This window comes from Gregarina niphandrodes, assembly GCF_000223845.1.
Source record: "Gregarina niphandrodes unplaced genomic scaffold scaffold00043, whole genome shotgun sequence".
NCBI classification, from domain to species: Eukaryota; Apicomplexa; class Conoidasida; order Eugregarinorida; family Gregarinidae; genus Gregarina; species Gregarina niphandrodes.
In genome coordinates this window covers 1-17486 of record NW_011645811.1, presented here as the reverse complement: position 1 = coordinate 17486, position 17486 = coordinate 1, and the positions used below count along the sequence as shown (strand labels likewise).

General features: G+C 49.7%; 7 protein-coding genes across 7 annotated transcripts; 4 read left to right on the top strand and 3 right to left on the bottom strand.

The window, feature by feature from the left end:
- Window positions 1-93: 93 nt before the first annotated feature.
- Window positions 94-2888, top strand: GNI_151420 (hypothetical protein; the record flags this gene model as incomplete). Its single annotated transcript, XM_011134485.1, has 2 exons — window positions 94-1407; window positions 1470-2888. The coding sequence occupies 2 exons, from the start codon at window positions 94-96 to the stop codon at window positions 2886-2888; spliced, it is 2733 nt and encodes a 910-aa protein (XP_011132787.1).
- Window positions 2889-3195: 307 nt separating this feature from the next.
- GNI_151410 (5'-methylthioadenosine/S-adenosylhomocysteine nucleosidase) lies at window positions 3196-3900 on the top strand (the record flags this gene model as incomplete). The annotated part of the gene is made up of 1 exon (XM_011134484.1): window positions 3196-3900. One exon carries the CDS (start codon window positions 3196-3198, stop codon window positions 3898-3900), a length of 705 nt encoding a protein of 234 aa, XP_011132786.1.
- Window positions 3901-3909: 9 nt separating this feature from the next.
- GNI_151400 (hypothetical protein) lies at window positions 3910-7419 on the bottom strand (the record flags this gene model as incomplete). Its single annotated transcript, XM_011134483.1, has 1 exon — window positions 3910-7419. One exon carries the CDS (start codon window positions 7417-7419, stop codon window positions 3910-3912), a length of 3510 nt encoding a protein of 1169 aa, XP_011132785.1.
- Window positions 7420-7598: 179 nt separating this feature from the next.
- Window positions 7599-8888, top strand: GNI_151390 (protein kinase domain protein; the record flags this gene model as incomplete). Its single annotated transcript, XM_011134482.1, has 1 exon — window positions 7599-8888. One exon carries the CDS (start codon window positions 7599-7601, stop codon window positions 8886-8888), a length of 1290 nt encoding a protein of 429 aa, XP_011132784.1.
- A 192-nt stretch (window positions 8889-9080) lies between these two features.
- Window positions 9081-9527, top strand: GNI_151380 (hypothetical protein; the record flags this gene model as incomplete). The annotated part of the gene is made up of 1 exon (XM_011134481.1): window positions 9081-9527. One exon carries the CDS (start codon window positions 9081-9083, stop codon window positions 9525-9527), a length of 447 nt encoding a protein of 148 aa, XP_011132783.1.
- Window positions 9528-9822: 295 nt separating this feature from the next.
- Window positions 9823-10461, bottom strand: GNI_151370 (hypothetical protein; the record flags this gene model as incomplete). Its single annotated transcript, XM_011134480.1, has 1 exon — window positions 9823-10461. One exon carries the CDS (start codon window positions 10459-10461, stop codon window positions 9823-9825), a length of 639 nt encoding a protein of 212 aa, XP_011132782.1.
- A 211-nt stretch (window positions 10462-10672) lies between these two features.
- Window positions 10673-16086, bottom strand: RPB1 (DNA-directed RNA polymerase RPB1 subunit; the record flags this gene model as incomplete). The annotated part of the gene is made up of 2 exons (XM_011134479.1): window positions 10673-15949; window positions 15991-16086. 2 exons carry the CDS (start codon window positions 16084-16086, stop codon window positions 10673-10675), a joined length of 5373 nt encoding a protein of 1790 aa, XP_011132781.1.
- Window positions 16087-17486: the final 1400 nt, after the last annotated feature.

The window sequence follows — 17486 nt, the reverse complement described above, 5'->3', positions numbered from 1 at the left end:
TGTCACTGGTTGTCCGAGGCTTTGTTGATACCGTTCCCTACAACCCTGCAAACACTCGATCGAGTTCGAAAATATGCCCTCACTGTCTTCAGGATGGGCGGGTCCAACACAAGCGAGAGCAGCGCCGAACTGCTGGCCAGTATATACGTACTCAACCAGTCCCAGCGGCCTTGTTCTGTGATGGAGTTCTTAACTATACCGAATGAGTCATCGGCAAATGAGTTGGCGGCGAACGAGTCGGCGGCGAACGAGTCGGCGGCTACCGAGTCGGCGGCTACCGAGTTGGCGGCGAACGAGTTGGCGGCGAACGAGTCGGCGGCGAACGAGTCTGCGGCGAACGAGTCGGCGGCGAACGACTCGTCTATGCTGCTGCTGATGTTGAGTCATCTGTCTAAACTGGATGGGTCGTATGGCGCCGCCGAGGCGACGCGATTAGTGGGCATGCTGGCGGGTAGTACTGCTGCGGCGACCGTGGAGCAGGAGCTGACTAAAATAAGGGTCATCAGGAATCTGTTGCCGAAAACGGAGCTGGCCCCGCTCGACGTGCTTGGACAGTTCATGAATTCAAGAACGACTCGCATTGCGGCCTACGCAGGTGAGTGCCTTTATGAGCTTCAGCCATTCCACCGAGAGTACATCGACCAGTCATTAATTGCTCGTCCGGACAGCGCGGGAATGGTTGCATTTTATTCGTATGTGAAAGTTCCCCGATCAAGTTTGGTCGTGAACTACCTCAGTGGAGACGACCACCGCCTCGTAGAAGTGTGGTTGCAAGGACTGGCCTACCAAGACGCCATATATCCCCAAAAGGCGGCAACGGTTCATCGCGTCGTCCTGACCAGTCTTTGGCTTCTTGCGCGATTTCTGCAAGACAGCCACCCCCAGCCAGTCCTTTTGCAGCCTTTACTGAGGCAAGCCATCGCGCTAGCTATCTGGCACGACGACGGCAGTGTCAGAGCTCTGGCCCACGCAGTCGTGCAAGAAATGATAGGCCGAGGGAACTTCCATGACGAAGGTCGTGGCGCCATTCTCAAACTCATCCCCATGCAAGCTGACACTAGCGGAGCTGACACTAGCGGAGCTGACACTAGCAGCGACAGCATGCACGAAGCATCGGAGATTCTGGCCAGGCGTTTCGCACGGCTGGTCGAGCACAGCGTCTTCGGCTTTGAGGCCTGCGTCGTGGGTGGCATCGAGATGCTTCTCACTACCCGACCCAATAAGTGTTTCCCGCGGCATGCTACCACACTCCGGAGGCTGCTGAGTCAAGCGGTGTCGCGGTACCCACAAGACGTGTCAGCCGTTGTCCACCATTTCACGCGGCGGCTCCTGCACGATGACAACATCAGAATGCTTCTTAAAATTCAGAACCAAATCAGTCTTCAACGGCTTGTCCTTCTATGCTCAGTAACCAACCTCCACCGCACATGTTCACATTGTCCACCGGCCTACACATCGTCCACCGTTAGTTGATAACCGTGGAGGGAGTGAAATATGACGAAGAGGTGAGCAATCTGGTTATCCTCTTCTGTGAGGCGCAGGTGCAAAAACTCAAAAACGAAAAGACGCGTTGCCGGCGCCGTGGTCCGGGAGTCATGGGCTGTGACGACATTGAAGACGTTGAACCATGTGTTAGACTGCTTGGCTGTGTCGATGACATGCTAAGTCGGAATTCGCCGAACAGGGAGTGCACGACCTTGGACTTAGAAGAACCGACCTTGGCGGCGGCGGGAAAACGCCTCGTGCGTTGCAAGGTTGAGTTTGTCACAGAGGTGCTAAAGCAGCACAAATGTCCGTTAAGTAATTTCCTCATTAGTGAAATTTGTATGCAGCCCGTCCAGTTGCCTGCCTCGGCAGCCTGGCGGGTGACGGCCGAGTATTTAAGGAAGGCGAGAAACGTTCCGACCTCACAACTGGATAAAGTAGTCCTCGGGACGCTGTGGTCTGCATGCGCGGATCTGAAGGCAGGTCGCTTGCCAGCACCGGAGTTGTGGACTGCGTATTACGACCTTCTCCTGGATCACCTGCCTGTCAAACTTCTGCAATGCTCAGTGCCTCTCTGCTTGACGGTGTCCTACGTGCTACTGGTTCGTCTACTGGCCTACGCTCACAGCCGAAACGAGTCCGCTCGGAGTAACGACCGACTAAGTCGTGCTAATGAAGCTAATCAAGAACACGGCTTTACGACGAAGGACGACGGGTTTGCGACGAAGGACGACACCTTTGCGACCAAGGACGCAGTCGACTCCTGCCAGGGTTTCCAAGAAAAGTGTGCACGTGTGTTGGCTGTAGCTGCAATGCACCCGCTGGACCCCGTTCGGGCGGCGGCCGCAATGCGAATCGACTGCTACGAGGATCTAGCCTGGATCATCCGCACACGGCAACTCAACTCCGGTACCGGTCTGGGCTCTAACTCCTGGTTCCAGAGATGCTACTGGGACCTGACCACCTACAAGATGAAATCACCTTCATCACCTACATTCTACTTGGTCGGGCCAACACCGCCGCTGGTTGTGCCTGCTTCCATACAGCGACTCGGACAACTAGAGCCTCTGGTCCGTCTACTCGGATGTAATGCCACCCCTGAGATACAGGACCAAATTCTGACGAGTTTATGCGACTATTTTCTCACTCGCATTCCTTCGGCACATCCTTCGCCAAACCAAGCTGAGCCTCCGCCCACCCTTTCATCAGACGAGACTGTCCTTCTTTCCGTCCATGATTTAGTCCAGACCTTGCTCCAACCGAACCAGCAATTGAATTGGACCACACGCGGCCGTCAGCTGCTCTCTTTGGTGGCGTCGGCGTACCAGCAGAACACAATTCCCCTATCTCTGTGCGAGAATGTGAAGGCCCAGAAGGTTGCTTTGTCTTGGGGCTTGCTTTAGAAGACTAAGCAAAGCAGCAACCCGTGGGGTGCTTAGGTGTGCTATGGCTCGAGGCTGCACACGACCCGGCTATCCCAGAAAGCCCTTTGCTTTTTTGGGGTGTTAGCACGGGTCACGGAGGTGAATCGATCGACGGATTGACGAATTTCATTCGCAGGCATCAATCCCGTCGAGGAGGAGTGGTGGACCACACTCAGGCTCCCGCCATAGCGGCGCGGCAGAATATGTCCCACGCTGAGAAAAAGTGAGTTCTGGCTGCTCAGAGGGCACGAAGCCGTGCCCGGCGATCGTTTTTTTTTAAAAAACCATGAGCGGGAGGACTGCGATCGTTGTGGCATGTGAGTCGGAGTTGAGTCCGTTGAAAGCTGGCATGACCAACGTCACGAGCCGGACGTTGGGCGGCAAGGAGTTCTTTTGCGGGCAGTTGGAGGGCTGCGACGTCGTGCTAGTGCAGTGTGGCGTTGGAAGAACCAACGCCGCGGCCACCACGGCCGTTGCCTGTGCAGAGTTTAAACCGCAGCGAGTCATCAACTCTGGATCTGCCGGCGGCTTGGCGACGGGTTTAAAAATAGGCGACGTGGTAGTTAGTGATAGACTGGTATATGGAGATGTAGATAATCGCTGTTTCGGCCTTAAGTACGGCCAGGTTCCGGATGACTTGGAGGAGTTCCATCCGTCACAAGACCTCCTGGCTGCATTTCACTCCATCTGCGAGAAGCAGCTGGAGGAGCATGGCATCCGCGTGCACCAAGGGTTGATTGTTACGGTAGAATCTTTTTGTGAATCTGAAGTAGTGAAGAAGAATTTCTTCAACTATTGGCCCGAAGCAAAAGCGGTAGAAATGGAAGGGTGCGCAGTGGCGCATGTGTGCCAACAATTTAAGGTCCCAGCCATCGTGGTTCGGTCAATTTCGGATACGGCAGAAGATCACATTGACTACCACACATTCGCCAAACTCGCAGGAGAGAGATCGGCACAAGTTACGAGAGCTTTTCTCAAGACCTTAATATAAACTTCTCTATTATTTTTTGATTCTGCCTTGCTCATCATAATAGAGACTGATATCGATAGAGTTATTGACCATGCACTGCCATATAATAGATTCGATGGCACATCTTCCTCTTGCCTTTTCTGTAACAGATCGAAGTTGATAATCTGCGAAGCTACGTTGGATGTATGTTGGTTTTATACCGATTGCATCTAATGGGACTTGATACTTTGTTTTGGGTTTGTTCTCGATGAATTCTATGATGTACTTTTCATGACCAAATAACATATTAGGGACACGTCGTCCAAAACTGAAACTTCGAAACCCCCCTCCTACCCCTTCTGCTCCGTCTTTTTGTATCAGAGGAGGAATCGTAGATTGTGTCAGGAGTTTATTAATAGTTGTGATAGGTGACTTAATAAGATCCGAATAGTATACAGGAACAGCAAAATGTCTTGGTGGTTGTAGCCTGGGGTGCTCATTTAAGAACATGAGAGCAATTTCATCTTCAATGGTAATAAGATTATGATAAGATAATTTAATAAAATTTATAAATATTTTATATAATTTAATTAAATTATTATCAATTTCATGGTCCACCATAGTATTCATAGTACTATATATTGCACTGCCAATACGTCGATGAATTATGATAGGTATAATATTATAACCAACACCATAGCCAACACCATAGCCAACACCATAGCCAACATCATAGCCAACACCATAGCCAACACCATAGCCAACACCATAGCCAATATTATAATTATATAAATTTATTAATATTTTTATGTTATATAAATTATATTTATAATTAAATAAATATATTTTACTAATATTATTTTGTAGAATCAAATGCTTATGAAATCGAATTTGTATGGTAGTTATATTCTTCATAATGTCATCATTTAGTATCTCGTTGTATACAAATTCTGAATAGTCCAAAAGTCTATATCGTAAACCCAGATCAGGACATCTTCCTAATAGACTATAACATGTCAAATTATTATAAGTACTTGGATATTTACGAATAGTATTCAACACCTGGGAATAGATATTGTATTGCTTATGAGTAGAGTACATGCGAACATTAGAATAGTAATTCTCCGATTCTAATAATGATATTAAACATGCATAATCATTAATCCGTGGATCCACTAAACTTGATGTAAACTTTGATGACCTATAATTATTACCATATAGGTTACATATCAGATAATCATGCACCACATCCACCTCATCTATCACACTTAAAGCAGTAGCTAATTCTTCACTCCCTGATACACCAAAACATAACAAAACTCGAACAGATAATTTGTTGGTTCTTGGCGTTATGGGTGACGTTTCTTGTCGTATCATATTGAGAACTGTAAATAAGGATAAATGACATAGTCGCTCTATATATAATATAGCTAATGGAGATAATTTCTGATGATATGAAACATGTATCAATCTATTCCATCCATTACACATTGTCATATACAAATTAGTATTAGAACATATACATCCATCATTACCACCACATACGCAACTACTATTTAATTCGTTCTTGTTCAATTCTAGTTCTCTAATAATTACATCCAATGTACGATCTTCATAATATCGGGATGGCAAGTCTAAAAGTCCACGACCCAATAATGAAAGAGTTAACGATACCAAGCATTCACCTCCAATATTCTTTATTACATCTTCCTTTGGGGCTACCATCCCGCTAACCATTCCATTCATCCATGATAGCATGCGATTGTTGTCATGATGAACAAGTAATTCTGGATGGGCTAGCAATAACCAATCAAGGTCAGTCCGTGAATTGACAACTGAAATTCGTGTATTGTCATCAACAACGTCCAGTAGGTCCAATGCGAACTCCACGGCACGCTTCTGTACTCTACTCACTCCATTGCCGAGCTCCTGAAGTCTAGTGACAAATTCGACACGATTTATGATCGGCAATATTATACCTAACTTCATAAACGCGTCTTGAACGTCTGGCAAATCATAGCATAATCTCGACGTGCCATGTATGGGTAAGATATCATAGTCCTTCTTTAATAACAAATGGTATATCCGATGATTATGGCGCATACTTAGGGGCACAGCGAATCTCATTACCGGCTCCATGGCATGAAAGGTTGCCATAATAACGTCATCAGATATGAAGCCAGGCAAACAATTTACGGACATGCACAGCGACAGTAAAGACCACAAACCGTGTCTACGGGATATACAAGAGCCAAGGACATCACCCGGAATTCGAATCATGCACACATCGTAACCGTGCGTTTCAAAAGCATACATCAAGAGGGCCTCACTCACCAGATCCACCCAGCACAACAAAGGAAATACACTCTGCTGATGGGCCACGTCACTGCGAAACGACTGTTTCTTCGAAAACGAAAAATTTTGTTCCATCATCGGTAGAGATCTCGGGGAAGTAGGAACCTCCGTGCTTCTTTCAGAACTACTCGTATGAGGTGTCGGGCCTCTGTCTGGAGTAACACATTCCTGCAATGACGCTGTTTCCATGATGTCTTCTTCGCATGGGAAATACAGGCGTTCAAACTCTTGCAATGAGTCGATGTCTAAATAATCTCCTTCTAAGATAATACCATGACCTCCGCGAAACTTTTTAGTGATCAGATGTGAAGTCAGATGACTGAAGCTAGTGATGCACTTCCGATGGTACATGTTACATAGTTTGAATACATTCTGGTACATGCCATGGAGCCTCCTATCAATGACCGGCTTCAGAGTGTCGTAATCATCTACAGTTGGGACAATGTGGCCAGGTGAACATTTACACTTGCCAGGACACTTGCCAGAAGGGCAAGTACTGTTTGAGTGTAGATCGGAGCCATTCTCTGAAACGGGTTCTATGGGTAAGTTTTCGAGGCATGAGTAGGTGATATAAATGTGAGTAACTCGTTGTCCCAAATGATCCCACCAGGACATACCCTTTGTACTGCCAACTCCAAGATCACTCTCCCACACATTTCCTTGAAGATATATAACCTTGTCACTCGCTGGCAAACGGTCCTTCAAAGTCAAAGGACCGATGCAGTATACCTTCTCAAACCTTTGGCACAATTCGCGAACCAGTGCCCGACCCCGGGGACTGCCGGATCCAAGTACCAAAGCTTCCAGCGCCGCCTTACGTGGGAGGGCCAAGTTAGAAGACATTGGAATGATGCAGTGCTGTTTTACCGCATGCAGCAGAGAGAAGCGGCAGTTGGTAGGAGCAAAATACCTGATCCACTCATCGTCATCTAAAACCGAGAGTTTTTTGGTCTCGCACAGTCCTCGTGCCCTCAGCCCTCGATGTAGAACCACAGGGTCGCTGGAGGTAGACGAGTCGTCTTCATCTGTCGCGGATACGTCTGAAGCCAGCCAGGTCCCTCTGCGCACACCCAAGTCGGCGGCATGCTGCACCGCAGTCGCACTGCTGCTGCTGTTGTCGACCTCATCGTCTTCGTCAATGTCCAATGTTTCATGCTCCACCTTCGATGCTTCATGCTCCTTCAAATTCAGTTCATCAGAAAACATTTTTCTTTTAGTAAGACCCCGCAGCCACTACCTGCATTACGCAACCTATACACTGCTACCTGCACACTGCTACCTATACACTGTTACCTGTACACTGTTACCTGCACACTAAATCGGTCTGAACCAACCAATTAATTCAGCTGGTTAATTCAGTTGGTGGAAGCAGATAACAGTACTTGATGTCTTTAGTGAAAACATTCCATACATCAGAGGGGGTGTTTGAAGCGGGTCCATCGGATGTGCTGGGTAAGGGCACGTATGGCACGGTGTTCCGGGTACGAAAGCGAGATGACCCTTCGGAGCGTCGCGCGATCAAGATTTTCATGCCGGAGACTTTGGATGAGAACGAGGGTGTGCCCAGTACGACTTTGAGAGAGGTGAATGCTGTGAAGTCTGTGGACCATCCAAACGTGATAAGTGTAAAGGAGGTTGTGATGCCGGCCAACGGTTCTCTGACGGAGATGTTTGTGGTGATGGAGTTATGTAGGGGCACCCTGAGAGACAAAGTACAGGAACTGGTGAAGAAACACCTGAGTAATGAGACGAAGTGGGTACGTCCCTTGGAGTACAGAAACAGTGGTCATCATAGTGCGGCGGGCAGTAATTTGACCGACGTACGGTTACCTTTGGAGTATGTGAAGGAGGCCAAAATAATATCCTGGCAAATACTGAACGCCGTGGCTGTATGTCACTCTCGCGGTATCATGCATCGGGACCTTAAGCCTGCCAACATACTCTGGTCTGACGATGATTTATTAAAAGTGGCAGACTTTGGACTCGCACGTTTCGTACGCGGAAGACCTACCTCAGACGACCATGTAGTCCCACAAACTGGAGAGGTGCAGACCATGTGGTATCGGGCCCCGGAAGTTCTATTAGGAGATGAGAACTACGGCTTGCTGGTGGATGATTGGAGCATAGGCTGTGTTATTGCCGAATTATTCAAATTCAGAATTTCAGTCAGCAATAAGCGAATAGAGCCTGAGCCTTTATTCTCGGGTCGTGGTGATGTACATACCCTCCTACTAATATTTGAGGCCCTAGGTACCTCACCGGTTATTACAACCAATCCTACCGTTAGTACATCAGAATCCTATCTTCGCACTTTGCCCTTTTGGAGTGATTTCTTTCCCCAATGGACTAACGGTAATTTAAGACAAAAATTATGTCTACTAGATGATCTTGGATATGACCTGGTAACCAGACTACTTACAATCAACCCACAAAAGAGAACTGCCTGCAGATATCTATTAAGCCATCCCTGGTTCGAAGATGTCAAGACTGACCTTAAACGATTTGAGCCTTGGTACAAAGCTTTTCAGCATGATATAATCCGAATGCTCGAAATTGATAGACTACCACCCGCTAGGCCCCTGGAGGAAGTCACAACCACGGATGGACCCGATGCTGCCGCTGCTAGACGGAAACGGGGAAAGGAGAATGTACAGAATGTCAATAAACGAAAATAGATGACTACAAGCGAAGAATGCTTGTTTTTAGATGGTATGCTCGGGTCAAAAGAAAAATAACTTATTTGAAATGAGCAGCACCGCAGACCCCTGGGGCTGGCTGCTCACACCCGACGGTGCGCGGTTGTTACATCTCCAAAGAGGAAGGCGCAAATAAACAATCCCGGATGAGTGTGACCACACGCGTGTGCTATGACAGAGCACGAGTCAATGGTGCCCCCTCCGGGGTATACCTTCATATTTTCGTCGCAAGCTTGCGACGTTGTGGGTTGCTTTGAGTGCATCAAAATCCATTGCGACAAATGCGACATGAAGGACAGACTTAATCTGGAGCTGGAAAGAAAGAATCGAGAACTGGTGAAGTACATTGAGAAGCTTCAACATCGACTCTTGGACCATCCAGCTGAAAGTCCATTGGAGTTCGGCTCAGGGCAGTACGGGTTTAGTTACGCAGGCACTGGCCAACTGGGGTCGGTCGGCTCAACAAAGGAAGGAAAAATAGGGAAGGTAGTTGAAGGGACGCCACCGCAGATCGAGTTGGATCGGGCTTTCGCGTACATCAAAAGTCCTGTGCTATTCGATCCCAATTTGAATCGCATGTACACTGCTCTAACGCTGTTTATTCCGGCTGACGTGTGATTCCCTTTTAGCTAGCAACAGCACTTGATAATCACTGATACCTTTGCTTTCCGAAGGGCTTTGCCTTGACCCGCGTCGCCTTGACCGGCGTGTGATCTTTCCTGACTGACTCTTCGCATCGGTTCAGGAACGGAACCTGGTGGTACTGACCACGGGTGATTGTGCCAACTCCGTACCTCCGATAGCGTGTGCTGCTCCAATAACGGGCGTTCCCGGCGCTCCTCAAACAACGAAAAACCTCCCCTCGAAACGTCCGAAGATACTGACTCGAAATCTTCACCGGAAGAAAAAGACATCAAAAATCCAAAAGAAGGAAGGCGTTGTTCCTGCTCCGTGGGCGAACCTCCTGTCCCACGATCCAGGTGTGACGACTGTGACCTGCAGTTTGTGCTGTCACCAGCGCTTCAGGAACCACCATAAACACATCGTCGCCGCTCTGACAAAATTCGGTTCTGGAAGGGCTATTGCGAGGTGCCACAGCAGACGCCTTTCTCGCCAATAGAATCTCATTCGCAATGTCCGCAGCGATGTCGTCTTCCTTGACCCCTCTTTCCGTGGTTGTGGTGTATTGACCCTCCGCCGTCTCAACAAAAACTGCCTTCAGCGAGACCGCGTCGTGGGTCCCTACACTGTCCATGTGCAACTGGATCCTGTCCAAAGCCGAGCTGCGGCCGTCTTCCGATTTAGAATCTTCCTCCACAGAGCCTTCCTCCGTAGATGTGAAAAACGCGTCAAGCCGATCCACGACCGCAGATGGACAGTTACCCGGAGCTGACGTGACAGTGCTAATCGGTATATCTTGGATCGAAGCCCAGGCCGAATCGCCGGATCGCGCCCAAGTAGCGTTCTGGAAGAGGAGCACAAGACGGCCTGACGGCTGGTCGCGGAACAAGGCCTTGTTCGGTAACGGGACGGAGATGACGGTTTTGTCCATCACGCAACAATACTCGTAGGACAGCAGGAGCTGAGCAGAAGGCAGGCCCCCCACAAATCCGCAGTCAGGCAGGGAGGCCCCGAGCGGGGAGGCGTCTTGTTGCGGGCTCCCGCTTGGGGCGGACCCAAACAGGCTCGCAAAGCCAGTCCAGAAAACCAATCCAGTTTGTATCAAAAACATATGAGCCCCATCATGGTGGTGGTCGCGTGCATTACCGCGGTCCTGGGGACATCATGGGGTCGTACCGGGGGCTTTGGAGGGCGCTGGGCGAGAGGGGTGCCGTGGGTTCGGCGGCGAGGCTGGTGACGAGTCCGATGGGAGAGTAGGCTTGCGCGGTGGGGGAGTAGGCGCCTGGTGACTGGGGGTTAAGGGCACCCATTCCGAAGGCGGGAGAGGAGGGTGAGTAGACAGGGGAGGCGACGACGCGCGAAAAGTTTGGAGAGGTGGGGTTTGCGAGCGGGCTCATCATGGTGGGACTCATGACGGGGCTGAGCATGTTGGAGGGGCTCATAAGGGAAGGACTGGCGACGGAGTAGGACGGGGACATGGGGGAGGTAGGACTGTAGGTGGGTGAGGTGGGACTGTAGGTCGGAGAGGTAGGACTGTATGTCGGAGAGGTGGGACTGTATGTAGGTGAGGTAGGACTGTATGTAGGTGAGGAGGGACTGTACAGAGGCGAAGTGGGCGAAGCAATCGTGGGTGAGGTGGCCATGAACGTGGGCGAGCTGAATGTAGGGGAGTTGAAAGCTGAGGGCGACGCGATAGAGGGCGAGTACCGTCCCGGGCTGCCCGGCGACATGAAACCTGCCGGACTCATGGGGCTCGTGATCATGGGACTGTTGAAGGCTTGCTGCGTGGGCGAGAAGACCGACTGTAGCGGCGAGGTGGGCGAGAGGTGCTGCGAGGGGCTCATGACAGGCGACTGTAGCGACGGCGAGAAGGGCGAGAAGGGAGCCGACGTGAACTCGCCGAAAGACGCAGGCTGCTCGGAAGCTGATTTGTAACCGTCGGCTCCGGCACCGGGTCCTTCTTCGAAGCGCGTGGAGGGGTCTTTCAAACGGGTGTCGTCCATAAGGATGTCGCACATGCCCGTACCGAACTGCGCCATCTGGCCCACCAAAACGTTCTCCGTAATACCACGCAGATAATCGGCCTCACCAAAACACGCCGCCTGCATCAAGATCTCCACCGTCTCCTCAAAGGAACATTTTGCAATGCATCCTTTTTCAACGCGGTTGATGCCGTTTCTGGTAATAGGCATTAGTGCTCCGCGTTGCGTCATCACGTCGCACAGAATGGCCAGGTGTCTGTAGTTGACGTAGCTGCCGTCGAAAGAAATGACTGCTCGGATCTCGCGCATCAGCATCTTGCGTGCAGCCTCCACGCCGAGAGTGTCCAGTACCTCGACAATGCTGTTGCTCGTCGTGCGGGCAAACTCCACCTCGTCAACGACCAATACTTGCGCCAAGTTGCAGCCGTCTGTATCCAGCACCCACTTGCCCGACGCCAGAGGGAATCGACCCGTGGCGGGGTCGAACTGTGCAGATTTCTCTTCCCGCATATAAACCTTGACGATGTTCGGAATCCCTCGAATCGACAACTGACTCAACCCGTGGCAGGCAAACGCTTGCAGGAATTTCAACTCGTCTACGCCGCCGGAAGCGTCATCGTCGTGCTTTTCCCAGGGTTGCTGTTTTATGCGAATCCGCAATATCAATTCTTCGTTGTTGTCGTCTGTCCAGATTACGTCCAGCTCATCGCTTTTGTACTCTTGTTGGATCTTTTTGCCGATTTCGCGCATTGTCAAGCCTTCAGTGATGAGCCGCTCGAGCAGCTGTACCCGCAGCGTCCATCTCCCTAACTTTGATAAATCCTGTTCCTCTTCTCCCGGGAACTCGTAAAAGTCCGTGACCCAGTCCCGGTCTCGTGCCACGACGGTGTTCAGAGGGTCCGGATCGTACACAACTTGCAAAGCAGCAACTACCTTTTCCAGCGTCGAGTACTCCAATTTCGATTGCACTTCCTTTGCTAACGCGGAATCCCGTGCTGCCGGATCTTTCAAGTACACAGTTAGCGACGGCGTTTTAACCGTCTTCGCCACGTTAATTAACTCTCTAAGTCGAGGGACACCAAGCGTCACGTTCTTGCTACCCACACCGGCGAAGTGAAACGTGTTCAGCGTCATTTGCGTGGCCGGCTCCCCAATCGATTGCGCAGCCAACGCACCCACCACTTCACCAGGGGCCGCCAAAGCCTTCTGGAACTGTCTGGCAATTTCTTTCAACAACCAATCTAATCCCAGTGGTCCCAGCTTGTCTTTTTCTATTAGCTTTCTTGAGTTCAGCTGAGTTCTGCAATGGATAGCGAACAATGTAGTGGCGTTAATCTGAGCCTCTTTGAATATGCTGCTGGAACTTGTTCGATTCTTCAGTGTCGGTGTGTTAGTCGCAGTGGTGCTCGGACTCCCGGTAGCATTGTTAGTGAAGTATGTGGTGGACGATGGCGAGACAGACGATGGTGCATTAAACACCACAACGTCGTTGAGAATCAGCGAATCGACTGCTTGTATTATATCTACGGGGCTAACGGTACTGTTATCGTCTTGGACGAATTTCGCCTGCGCAATTTGCACAAGGCGAGGAATGTTAACGGGCAAATGCTGCTTAGCTTCCCCGTCTGAGAAAATTTCAGTACATAAGCGTCTATGTCCTTGTATTAACTGTTGCCATTCACTCACCAATATTGTCTGCTTCTCCACGCTGTACATGAGTTCATCCCGTATGCTCTTACTCTTCAACCATCCTTCGCCGTATGAGGTAGACCTGAAATCATGCTTATAACGTTTTTCGATTTTTTCGTGATCCAATAGAAGCAAGTCAAGAAATTGATCTTCAATGTACTCTCCGGCCATACCATCTTCACCGTATAAAAATTGGACAATCTCACCGTTAGAATTCCGCACGGTCCGGTCATATGCGACTAGCACATCTTCCATTGCTTTCACCAGTCTTCGTTGGATATATCCGGTTTCGCTTGTTTTGCAGGCAGTGTCAATGATACCTTCTCGACCACCCATAGCGTGGAAGAATAGCTCGTGGGGTGTTAAACCTGAGAGGTAAGAGTTGTAAACAAATCCACGACTATCCGGGCCGTAGTCATGCTTCAAAAAATGAGGCAGTGATCGATCTTGAAAACCAAAGGGGATTCTTTTACCTTCGACGTTCTGTTGTCCGACACAGGCCATAATTTGGGAAATGTTGATAGTACTACCCTTGGAACCTGATTCTACCATAGCTATAATGTTGTTCTTGCTGGTTAACTGTTCAGATGCGATTTTTCCTGAAGCTTCACGAGCCTGATTTAGTTCTTGGTTAACACGATTTTCGAACGATTCAAGTAAAGATTTACCTGGTTGGGTCTCGAGTCGTCCGTTGCGTGCTAATTCAATGAGCTCATCGACTTTGTCGTAGCTTCCACGGAGGGCGTCCCTCACTTTATCTGCGGTCACCTTATCAGCAACTATATCTGACACGCCGACGGTGAAGCCTTGACTAACCAGCCAATTGTTGACCGCCTTCTGGAACGAACTCAGCACTTCTTTTGTCTTTTCCGGCCCGCATTGGTGCCACAACACATGAACTATGGAACCACCGCTAGTACCTGCGACTCTCTTGCATATCACTCCAGCCAGATGTTCACTGTTTCGTATAATCACTCGTCCATCATTGATGCTCATGTTGGGGTCAGGGTCATCACGACCTGGAAGCCGGATTGCACCATCACGAGTTATTGTTAGATAATTATGTCCCTTCATGCCACCTATCAAGATCAAAGTAATAATCTGTTTACCCGTCCATAACTTCTGAGGCTTCCATATCACAGGAGGTGGAACAATACCATCCCACTCATTAATCCAGATACATATCGTCATGATAAAATCTTCAGTTAAAAATGTATCGCGACTTGTCATCTTAGCTATACCTAGCAAAGAATCTTGTACGATACCCATCACTGGCTTATTTCCTTGCGGTGATACTATTTGACGGGGTACTAAACACAAATGTTTTATCTCTGCTCTTGTTTCATGACTTTGTGCTAAATGCATATTCATCTCGTCCCCATCAAAATCTGCGTTATAAGGAGCAGTTACACTTAAGTTACATCGGAATGTACTCCATGGCAAAACTTTCACGCGATGACCCATGATACTCATTTTATGCAATGAAGGCTGACGGTTGAATAAGACATAATCCCCATCTCGAACGTGCCGCTCCACCTTATATCCGGGCTCCAATTGTAGCACTGCAGGGTTACCCGCACAATGACGTAGGTCAAATCTAGTTCCGTCCGTTCGGGTAATGTACCGAGCCCCCGGCCATACACTTGGGCCATTCGAAACTGCCTTGCGCAACATTTCCAGATTCATGCTCGTTACTAACTCGGGATATGTCAAGTTCATTGCAATCGATCGGGGCACTCCCACTTGGTCAATTTGTAAATTAGGATCTCCGGTGATCACAGTACGGGCGGAGAAGTCCACTCTCTTGCCCATCAGGTTTCCACGCAGCCGGCCCTCTTTCCCCTTCAGTCGTTCTCGGATAGATTTCATAGGCTTTTTGCTCTTTGTGGTGGCCACCGGCAAGCCGGGAATTTCATTATTCATGAAGGTCGCCACATGGTACTGTAGTACAGCCACTGTTTCCTGAACCACGTGTTGTGCTACGCCAGTCGACTCGTACTTTTGCAGCTGTCGATTGACTTTTACTATATCCAGAAGTTTTATCGTTAAATCGTCTTCTGACCTATCACTTCCAAATTGAACATAAGGACGAACACAGGGTGGTATAACCAACATTGATTGAATTACCATCCATGATGGCCTGGCGAATGTTATGTCAAATCCCATCAACTTCATGTCATGTTCACTTATTTTACTGAATACGGCTAGAACCTCTTCTGCGCTAAAGACTCTTTTTGTATCACCAATTTGATCATCACCACCATTCTCTCTACCCGACTCGTCCCCACCGCCTCCCGCCGCCGCCGCAGCACCAAAATCAACCAGTATGTTTACATTATCCTTGCGATATTGGGGCTGCAGACAGCCACACCCTCCTTCAGGACCTGGCTCACAAGAGGGCTTAGTCCGGCAGAGGGTCAAAAGTTTGGCGAGTCGAGCTCTCGGACCACGAATACGCATCACTGACAGAAATCTCGCATCATCTTGAGAGACAAGTAGTTTCCCACATGAGTAACAAACGCAACGCAAAACAGTGATCACGGCTGGTAAAAAACCTATATTAAACACTGGCTTCACGAACTCTATGTGGCCGAAATGACCAGGGCATGCTCGGCAATCCATATGACAGGTCTGACACGGAACCCGATAATCAGATGTTCCCATCAAAGGGTCGTTCAAACCCCCAGCTTTCGCAACTCCATTTTCGTACAGCTCCGTTTCTGTGATTTCACAAACCGATAGACGTCTCTGCCGACGACGAGAGTCTATGAACCACGAGTCTCTCTTACTATATGATCAGGGTCGAACATGCCCAGCACAATCTTGTAAATCCTCTTCATCTCACACGAGGAGAACGGCGAGTTCAAGTCCGTCAGGGTCGTCATCGCTTTTCGCCCACGAAAATCCAGCCACTCCTGGTGGCATACTTCGCGCGTTGGGAAGGACCGTGTGAATGTTCGTACATTAAGTTGTTATCGCTACGACGTGCCCAGGTGTTGAGTGGAAGGCACTGTGAGGTGGAGTACGTCTACCTGTGAGATGGCGTACCGGAAGAAAAGCACGTCCACGGATACCGTGGAATTCTTCCCGCCTGCGGAGCCCAATGAATTGGAGCGCCGGGGGTTGCCGCCAATATAACTCGATCCCCCGAAAAACGTAGCCTTGTGGCGTTGTGTCAGAGAGAGCGTGCTGGCATGGGCTAATGTACATATCTGCCGGATTAAGGGCAGGCGGCAAAAATCTACAGCTGCCAGAGGCTCAATGCTCCCTGCAATGCTTAACGAGCTTGCGTGTCCCCGACGGCGCGAGAGTCGTGGTGGTGTGTCGTGAGTTGTCAGCGGAAGTTTGGAGGATGACGTGCGGATGCCTCGGATTTCGTTCCTGCTGCCTTCTCGCTGAGCTGAGACGTACACAAAACGAGCAGTTCGCAACTGTGCCTGTATGCGTGTTAGCCGGATCAGGCGAAGAGTGACGGGGCAGTTGACCAGGCTACAGAACCTTTGGGACAGCGGCAGCGAGATGTGCCCACGGTCACAATCCCTCCACTCAGGAGCTCTTCACGTGCCTTATTAGCCTTGATCAAACGCAGGCACACGAGAGCTCCTGAATGGAGGAATTGCTACTGGCTAACGCTGTCATGAGGTGTCTCGTATGAAAGATTCCTCACCCGGTGGTCGATTCGTGTCAGGGAGTCAGCTGGGGTTCTCGCTTCGCTTCAACATCCTAATTATGAAATTGATCTATCTCCACTTCAGCGTCTCTCCACTTCAGGGTCGACGAATACTACGAGGATGTCTCCTGGTTCCTGGTCGGTCGGTGGTTCCTCCTCCAGCGGTCGGTTTCGGAGGGCGGACTCGGCCATGAGCATTTGTTGGCACCTTCTTGCTCCGAGCCCGGTGGAGTCATGTTCTGCACACTTGTCCTGGATGGGGGGGCTTGCCGAAGACTGGCGCGTAGGGGGGAGGGGAGGGGAGGGGAGGGGAGGCTGTTTATCGCGGCGTGGGGCGTTATGTTGCGCAGGCTGATGGTAATGCAGCCATACCTAAGACGGCCTTCATCTGCACCGAAGGCTTGTTTGAATTAGAGGCATGAAGCGACCGGGGTTTGTAAAAGGAACGATCAAGCGTAAGATAAACAGCCCAGTAAATGACCGCGCACACTGATCTGTAGAGATCTATAACAAGATGTCTCCTTTGTTACTGTTGAGACCCAAAAAGAGTGATGTGATTGGTGAAGTGACTGGCCTCAAAATTTTCTATCTCCCTTTTCTATTTCAACGCATGCC